This window comes from Morone saxatilis, unplaced genomic scaffold (genome assembly GCF_004916995.1).
Source record: "Morone saxatilis isolate NCDOM2014 unplaced genomic scaffold, NCSU_SB_2.0 Contig7, whole genome shotgun sequence".
Taxonomy (NCBI): Eukaryota; Metazoa; Chordata; class Actinopteri; family Moronidae; genus Morone; species Morone saxatilis.
In genome coordinates, this window is record NW_023340246.1 from 15,424,221 (window position 1) to 15,433,465 (window position 9,245).

Below are 9,245 nucleotides of genomic sequence, written 5' to 3' on the forward strand. Positions count from 1 at the left end.
GTGCATTTAAAACACACATACATAAACATACCTACAGTTTGCCGGTTGTAGCTGCCTGCTTTTGTGAATTTCATGTAATTATTACTGGAATACTTGTGTGTTTTGTTTTTTTGCTGTTGCAATTTGAAGACACTGTACTCGAGTAACTTGCGATAAGCCCTATTTTAATCATTTTATAGAGTGACAGTTAAGTTCATTGACAGTAAATAATCATTACAGAAACTGGTTTCACTCTCTCTCTGTTTATAAAAGCTTCTCTCTTTGATTTCAGGAACAACTTTCTGCGCCTTTGTGTGCTGAAAGTAACGCAACAGAGTGAGAAACACCTGGAAAAGATCCTCAATGTGGACGAATTTGTCAAAAGGGTGTTTTCAGTCATCCACAGCAACGACCCTGTGGCCAGAGCCATCACTCTGAGGTAATGATGTGAAATGCACTGAAGTTGTACATTGTTTGGCTGAAGAGATGAACATACGGCGAGGTTGTACAGAGTGATAATAGCTTCCAACTCTCTCCAACTATCTGATGCTTAAAGTTAAACTATGTCCCTGTTGTTCCTTCTGTTCAGGATGCTTGGTAGTTTGGCCTCCATCATCCCAGAGAGGAAGAACGCTCACCATAGTATTCGCCAAAGTCTGGACTCTCATGACAATGTAGAAGTGGAGGCCGCTATATTTGCTGCCGCAAGCTTCTCTGCACAGTCAAAGTAAGGACAACTGCTGTTTCACCTGAGTTGTACTGCATATATATGTGTGTGTGTGTGTGATGATGTTTTGGATAACATAAATCTGGTATATTTACGTGTTTTTTTTAATTTTCAGAGACTTTGCAGCTGGGATTTGTAACAAAGTCAGTGAGATGATTCAAGGTAAAATCTTCTATCTTCTGTACTAAAAAAGATCACAGATCACTTTCCCGTGTACATTTTTTTCCAGCTTTGAATATTTGGCAACGGAACAAAATGTAAATAAAACAAATCAAATCCTAAAACAGCTGATTAACAGTGAATGCATCCATAGAGATCATAGTTGAGACAACATATTAAAGCAGTAAAATGTGGTCCATGTAAACATTGTTGTAAAATATTGTACAGTCCATTTGATAATCCAAATTAAACTCTGGAACTTAAATCTGATATTTGGAGCCAGTGCCAAGAGATATACTGTGAATACTCATTTTACAGAATCCACAAATAATTGACATCTCTCTGCTCGTCAATGTCCAGGCAAAGCTTTCTGTTCAGCGGGTGTGTGCTGGTATCTTCACTTTGAGTTTGCATTCCTCTTCAACATACTGTATATCTGAAGGTTTGGACACTCCAGTGGAGCTGAAGCTGAAGTTGATCCCGATGCTGCAGCACATGCATCACGAAGCCAGCTTGGCCTCCAGCAGCCGAGAGCTTCTACAGCACCTGGTCAACTCTTACCCCTCCACCCCCATGGTCATCGTCACCCTGCACACCTTCACCCAGCTGGCTGCCTCGTCCCTCATCGACATCCCAAAGCAGGTTGGTACCGTAACAGAGCTGCACCTCATTGGTGTTGGTTAGTTACTCTACTCGTTTTAAAACTGCACATTAAGGCACAGAGTTATTTACTATTCCGCTCCACTAGTGGAGTAGGGGTTCACTTCTGGACCACAATGCCATGTAACTGTTGTATTAAAACAGTTTCAACAACAGTTACTACAAAGATAAAAAAAAAAAAAAAAGACCAAGGCAATTCTGTACTCTGGAAACAAACTGTGCAACAGGAAATTAACAACTTCCTGGTATGTAGCTACGTCAGAAAACTGTCCAGTCGGAGCAGAGTGAGTAATTTCATGCTCAGTGCAAAATGTGCACAGAGCTGCAGATTTATGAGAGGCCAGAGACTGCCTACTTCTTTGTATCCGTATGTGTGAGGCAGTGTAAATACCTACTGTAGTCTTTTTTTTAAATCTTGATAGGAGACCTAGAAATGTTTATCTTTGACGTTCGGCTGTTGAGGACGTAGCTGTGTTGCTGTTATTAAGATTTGCCTTCTTGTACCTTTTTTATTTGTTTCTCTCTCTGTACAGTTACAGCTCCTCCTTCAGTACCTCAAAGATGACCCGAGAAAAGCTGTGAAGAGACTCGCAATTAGTGACTTAAAGCTCCTGGCTAAAAAGGCTCCTCACCTTTGGATCAGAGAGAACACTCAGGTAGAGTTTCAGATGCTGATGCACTGTAGGATTGTGTTCATTCTGGTTTAAAACCTGTAGGTAATGTAATGGGGTTTTGTCTCTGCAGACTCTGTGTGAGTGCGCTTTGAGCAGCCCATACAACAGTTTGAAGCTGGGGATGTTGGCTGTCCTCTCCACGCTCTCTGGAACCATTGCCATCAAGCAGTACTTTAATAATATGACAGGTTGTGTTCACTTTCAAATCGTTCTCCACCATAGTGTGAAATGTTTTATTTTATTTAAGTATGAAAGTATGAAGTAAGAATTTGATCATCACCAGCCTTTAAATCTCAGGTTTCCATTGCTGTAACTTGTGTAGTGATAAGACTCTGGACTGATCTGTATTCCTCTCAAACATTCTTGTTAGGTGGCTCTTCGGTTCCCCCCCGCCTCACTGACCTGGTTAAACTGGCACAAGAATGCTGTTACCACAGCAACCTGGCAGTGGCTGCTCACGGGGTCATAGTGCTCTCCAACATTGCCATTTCCTGTCCAGAAAAAGGTTAGTTACAGCAAGTGATGGCCTGTTTTAGGGACACTTTTAATGCCAGTTGCTCATCAGTTCATTGAGCTCACATTCACCCCACTGATGTTTGCTCCGGTGTGCCAAGGCTAAGAGTTGCTGTGTGTGTTTCTCCTCCTCAGATATAGTACAGTTGGAGCAAGACACCGTTTTGGGAGTTGAGTCCCTACTGATGCTGTGCAGTCAGGACAGCAGCCCCAGTGCACAGGCCACACTTAAAGTAAGACGACATTATAACCACAAGGCGGGCATAGCTTGGATGAATAATACATATTCAATACTTTTTTTGGTACAAACCTAAATGAGTTCATAGCGTATAGAAAGCTGTCTGTAAAGGTCCATTTTGGCATTAAATGCCTGATCAGATTTGTAATCTTGTTCGCTTATTCTTTGAATTCCTGGTTTAAATAAAAAAATTAAGCACTTTTACATTGTATTGTATTTAAACAAAGTTGTTGTATGACTGCTTGTGTTTAGAAAACATTTGAGAAGTTCGGTCTCTTTTCGTTTCTGATTAAAAGTAGTAGCACCTTTACAATTATACCCAGCTTTAGTTAGTAGAGTCAGGGGAAAGTGTCATCCCAAATGTTCTTTATAATTAAATATTAACATGAAAATGTAAAACTTTGTCTAGTGTGAGCCATTTGAGAGGCTTTCCTTGACTTTTGAGACACAAAAATATCCCAAACCCGGTTTACATTTGTGTTATTTGATACCAAAGTAATGATTAATACAGCATTATTATAATTATAGCCTTGTTCAGTAAAACTGAATTTTAATACTTTTTATAACACTGACAACTATAATAATAGCATACCTTACCTAAAACATCTAACCCCACTGCCATCCACAGTGTGTGTACTGATGTTTGATTACAGGATGATGTTAACCATCAACCGACCCTTGTCTTTAGTAATACCTTCTGTTTCCACTAGACGGCGCTCACCTCGTTGGTTAAACTGCTGAAAAGTCGACCCCATCTCAGCCAATCAGCTGTGGAGTTCCTGCTCGGCCAGCTCCACTTATCCTGTGACTCCTCCCGCGTTCTCATGTGCCACGCTCTGGCAGCCATCGCCACCCACCTGCCGGTGTTGGGTGATGGCATGCTGGGAGATCTGGTGGACCTCTACAGAGTGGCCAGTCACTCCTCCACTGACAAGCAGCAAGAGCTTCTGGTGAGAGATTGTGCATGAGTCAGACATCAGCAGTAAACAGTAAATTAAAGCTTTAAGAGTCTATTAACACCTAAATGTAGCTTTTATGTTTTAACACGATTAAGCAGTAATTGTGTTATATCTGTGTTTTAGTGGAAGATCAACCTGCACATGTTAAGCTGTTTTCAATTAGAAATGGAGCCTGTTATTAGATTTTTTTTGCCTTTTATAAACCCAAATAGCTGACACTGCATTTAGTTTGAAAACCCTTTCATGTTTTTATACACGTTTTATTGCCCTTAAATATCTATGATTTTGAAGTTAAACTCATCTCCACACTGTGATTGCTGCAGGTTTCCTTGGCAACAGTGATTTTTGTTGCTAGCCAGTCGTCTCTGTCAGCTGAAGTGAAGACTGTCATCAAACAGCAGCTGGAGAACGTTGCTAACGGCTGGACGGTGTACCGCATCGCACGCCAAGCCTCACGCATGGTAATCTCACCTGTTTGTACCTAACCAGGATTTAACATACATTTGAACACTTTTGATTTTTACCATGTTTTTGTGTCAAAGTGACGAACGGGGACAACAAGTTTTGAATATGGTCCAGTATTGAGTGAGACAGCTGCAGCCTGTGAGACGGGCTACAACGTAATCCTTGCGGGCAATTAAAAAAAGCTTGTTTTTGCTACCGGTTCAGATTGTCTGACAACACAACCCTACACAGAAATTAAGCATTTTCTGTTCCTTTCGCTTGATCCGCTGTGTGTCTAACGTCTCAGCAAAGGGAAGTCTCGTTCTAAAATCTCAGGAGATGTGAGGTGACCTGTTGCAGGAGTACGCAGATAAATACCTCCCGAAATTGAAAAGCGGATTAGGAGAAAGAGAGAGGGGCAACAGGCGGGACCACATTTAACTATGTCAAATTGGTCACTTTAACAAAAACATGGGAAAATAAAAAAGCTTGAAAAATACTGAAATTACCCTTTAAGTCTCCTGTAAAGCTTTAAAGGTTCACCTAAGCAGCAGCATCTATTTGTTTAATTAATGTCACAAGAACTGAAGAAGCCTTATCGATAAAACCCCCTGAAGGAATCTAAACCCAGTCACAATGATTATCATTATCATCCATCTGCAGGGGTGCCATGAGTTCTCCAGTGAGCTGTACCAGAGTCTGCGGACCCGTGTGGCATCAGAGCACTTCTACTTCTGGCTGAACAGCCTGAAAGAGTTTTCCCAGGCAGAGCAGTGCCTGAGTCATGTGGAGGATGGAGACTACAGTGGAGCCATGACCGCCATCGCGGAGGCCCTGCGCTCCTACCAAAAGGGCATCGCTTCCCTCACAGTCAGTTCGCTGCCGGACATCTGCTTGTCAAAAAACATTAATACAATTCCTCCTCCTACTTCACCAATGACATATGCTTAAAGCTGCTCAGTCTGAAGAGTGTCACGACTGAAGCTGATCTCACAGCATCTCAAATTGACGGATTAACTCACTTAACACCCGACTGTATCTTGTTAGGTCAACTCTACAAGACCTGTGTAGCCTTTTAACTGTAGTGTTTATGTGCCGGTATCTGATTAATCCCTCTCTCCAGGCTGCCAGCACTCCTCTGAGCCCGCTTACCTTCCAGTGCGAGTTCATTAAACTGCGGATCGACACCCTGCAAGCCCTGTCGCAGCTCATTTGTACCTGCAACAGCTTGAAAACCAGCCCTCCTCCTGCCATTGCCACCACCATTGCCCTCACCTCAGGCAACGATCTGCAGCGGTGCGGCCGCATCGCCATGCAGGTAAAACTAGTAGTGTGGTAGTGACCGCAGGTCTGTGCGGGGAGTGAGTCCTTTGTTTACAGGTAGTCATGTTGTAATGTGAGGTCACTGTATAGGTTGGAAAACTTCTGTCCACATGCCTTATAGGGCAAAGTAATTCATTGAGATATTCAAATGGTAATTTAGCCAAGTGCAATATCCATAAAACCTGACAGAACAGCATCATAATGAAGTACTGCTACACAATCTTCTTCGTAAGATGTTAGAAAACATGTTTATTTGGTCCAGACCCCAACAAATGTCACAGAATCGTGATTTTAATAGTTTTTAATCATGAATCATTGTGATAATCATGAAAATAATCACAATTTCTTTTTAACATTTCAATGTGAATCATAGCTGAGGTCCTGTTTTCATTCAAATAGCATTTAGGGGAAGTTTTTACACATATTACTGATGAGATAGTAAATGGCACAGAGTTTGACTGCCAGGTGGGATCGGTACAAATGGACTGAAAGAACCCGTACATACATTATAAAATGTTGTGGAGCTGTAGGTGTGACCTCTACTTCACTGTCCAGCAGGATTTGTGTATCCAGGAAGATTAAATCATCTGTTTTCTTTCTTCCAGATGAAGGTATGCATGGATGAGTTCAGAAGTCTTGCAGCTCGCTACGCTGATTTACACCAGTCGTCGTTTGACGCCGACTACGCCACACTTCGCAATGTGGAGCTGTATCCTTAAACGCGCCTCGGCCACGTCCCACTGTATCTCTTGTTTTACTCTGGTTTCTCTGCCGTAATGTCTTCTTTCTTTAAGGTTTGTCTTTAACCGTCTGCTCAGACAACAACAGAGCTGTTTGCTTGTCTCCCATGTAATCGAAGCGCTGATACTGGACCCGCAGGCAGCCAGGTGAGAGCCGCTGCACTGCACAAAGCTGGAACAATGTGACTTGTGTGAATAATTCAATTTAGTCTATATTCCATCATGAAGACAGCTGTAGAGGGAAATGACTTCTACCTTTTTTATTAATTTCTTTGGTTTGGAGGGTTTTTGCTGACTTGACATTAAAAAAGATGGCTCCTCTGTGGCGGTAAAGTGTGAGGAAGAATGTCAACTTGGTTAAAATGCATCATATCGTGTATGTCAAGGAAATCGAATCATGCTTTACTACAGCGTGATGTATGGATGTAGCTTTTATGTACATGGACATTTGACACAGATAACACAGTGATGAAAATAAATGCATCTTATTTAATTTAATTTAAAGTTTTCAGTGTACTTGAGTGTTTTCTATTGGAAGTGCTTTGCCGTCACACACACACACACACACACACACAGTTCCCCCGAGGCCATTCTCCTGGCAGACGTTTGACTGTAACAGATTGTCTCTCTCTGTCTCTGCAATCTAGTTTTCAGGAGTACGGCACCCTGGGGTCGGTCCAGACAGAGAGTGAATATGAGCGACGGATGATGTCGGTCTTCAGTCGCGTGTTGGAGGAAGTGGAGGGCCTCACCAAGAAACACCCTCCTGTTTCATGCCTGGTGAGATTAATAAAGGACAGTTTGCAAATGTGAAGTTACTTTTTACCTGCAGGGTCTCTAAAAGTGCAAATGACAATAACAATTTTATCTAGTTTTATATGTGTAGTGGATTTGTTAAGTTAAGCTTATTCTGCTGCCACGTATTCTTTTCACAGCAGCCATTTTTACATGAAGCAGTAGGGTAAACCACAGGTGTTACCATAGATGCTAAGCTAAGGTTCAAATATAAGCCTTTAACACCAACAAGAAACCGGCTCCATTACGGTTCAAGCACCCAGTTTTGAGCCCTTCGGAGCATTTCGACCACAAATAAATCGGTTCAGAACCTGAAAAGTTGATTTCCAGCCGCAACCTTAAAAATTAAAAAGCGTCTTTTCCTTGGGAACCAATGTGGGCGTGTCATATTCTGCAGGTCGTTGTGCAGCGCCCTCTGTTGGTGACACAATCCTTGATTACAACAAAAGACCCAGCCACACCAACAGAGTCGGGGTGCCGCTAATGTGCATGTTGGCTCATTGGAAAGGCTCCGCTACACTAAATGGAGCCTTAATTAATATCATTGGTAGCACCTGAGTTTATCCTACTGTTTTATAATCAAAATGACTGCTGAGAGAAAGGGTATATTGTCTATATTCTTTTGAAGCATGTGACTGTTACATTGGCCTGTTAATGTTGTTGGTATTCATTGGAAGCATTTATTTTAAGACTTTTATTTGGTTAAATAAAGAAAAATGAGCAGCAGCAAATCGCTTATAATGCTAAATAATAAAAACATGTTTGTTGTTTCACAGCATACAAGTTGTCTCTGTGATGCCGTCATAGCTTTGCTGAAGGTCCCGCTGTCTTTCCAGAGATATTTTTTCCAAAAGCTCCAGTCTACAAGCATTAAGGTGCAGTGACTCATTTAATAATCACTTTAGTGACTTGTAATCATGGTGCACAGTCGCAGCTAGGACATTCTTTTATAAGCTCTCTTAAGGCCGACTCAGGTACGTCTTGTGTTGTTGCAGCTGGCCCTCTCTCCCTCCCCGCGGACACCCAGCGAACCGATCCCAGTGCAGAGCAGCCAGCAGCTGACTCTGAAGGTGGAGGGGGTGGTGCAGCACGGTTCGACTCCAGGCCTCTTTAGGAAGATCCAGTCTGTCTGTCTCAACGTTACCTCAGTTCTCCAGAGCAAGACCGGACCGGAATACAAGGTATATCTACGAATTCTGACATTTGTGCTCCCAGTTGTTGGTGAAATGCGGCCGTGTTGCTGCTCCACTGACGACATCTTTCGCTTTTAGATTCCACTCGACAGTAAGACCAATGAGATCGAGCAGCGGGTAGAACCCCACAACGACTACTTCAGCACCCAGTTCTTGCTGAATTTCTCCATCCTGGGTACTCACACCGTCACGGTGGAGGCCTCCGTGGTGGACGAGAGTGGCATCGAGTGGAAGACCGGGCCCAAGACGACGGTGTCTGTCAAATCCCTGGAGGATCCTTACTCCCAGCAGCTCCGCCACCAGATGCAGCAGGGTGGAGCTCAGCCTGCTCCACCGAGGGGTGCATACGCTCGCTTCTAGTGAACTCAGTGCTTCACCGTCAAAAGCGGTTTTGGTTTGTGTGCTTCGACCTTGTTTTGTCTTGTAGAAACTAAATAAATGTACATATTTTTCATTAAAAAGCAAGATTTGATTTTCAAACTGCACACTGAGTGTAATCATTCCAAAATAATGTTGATCCAGTGTAAAGGACACATGATAATGCAGTAATGTGTGTTTACCCTTCATAATAATGTGATGGTGAAGATTTACACTATAAAGATTGGCCACCAGGAAAAGCTCAATTTATTTAATTCTCTGTTCATATTCTCAATCCAACACAAGCTTTAATATCCAGGGCAGTTTATTGTTTAATGTCCTTGGATTTACTGTCTATCTATACATCAAGTGTAATAACATGAAGGGCCATCAGGGGGCAGAACATAGTCACTAACTGGACATCATTGTCTGAGGAGCACTGAAATTCCAGACATGACTGAATCACAACAATAAATTTAGACTT

The 9,245-nt window shown here is 42.4% G+C and overlaps 1 protein-coding gene across 1 annotated transcript in view; it reads left to right on the forward strand.

Annotated features, from left to right (window-relative positions):
* Positions 1–8,883, forward strand: part of ints7 (integrator complex subunit 7) — a 9,715-nt gene extending 832 nt beyond the window's left edge. The window contains exons 3-20 of the mRNA XM_035679231.1: positions 272–418; positions 569–706; positions 822–868; positions 1,308–1,507; positions 2,059–2,181; positions 2,270–2,387; positions 2,570–2,704; positions 2,848–2,945; positions 3,661–3,900; positions 4,233–4,370; positions 5,017–5,223; positions 5,477–5,671; positions 6,282–6,385; positions 6,495–6,563; positions 7,064–7,196; positions 7,988–8,086; positions 8,207–8,392; positions 8,483–8,883. Coding sequence (XP_035535124.1) covers positions 272–418; positions 569–706; positions 822–868; positions 1,308–1,507; positions 2,059–2,181; positions 2,270–2,387; positions 2,570–2,704; positions 2,848–2,945; positions 3,661–3,900; positions 4,233–4,370; positions 5,017–5,223; positions 5,477–5,671; positions 6,282–6,385; positions 6,495–6,563; positions 7,064–7,196; positions 7,988–8,086; positions 8,207–8,392; positions 8,483–8,764 — 2,659 coding nt within the window. The 3' untranslated portion in view covers positions 8,765–8,883. The remainder of the gene's footprint in view (positions 1–271; positions 419–568; positions 707–821; positions 869–1,307; positions 1,508–2,058; positions 2,182–2,269; positions 2,388–2,569; positions 2,705–2,847; positions 2,946–3,660; positions 3,901–4,232; positions 4,371–5,016; positions 5,224–5,476; positions 5,672–6,281; positions 6,386–6,494; positions 6,564–7,063; positions 7,197–7,987; positions 8,087–8,206; positions 8,393–8,482) is intronic.
* The last annotated feature ends 362 nt before the right edge of the window (positions 8,884–9,245 follow it).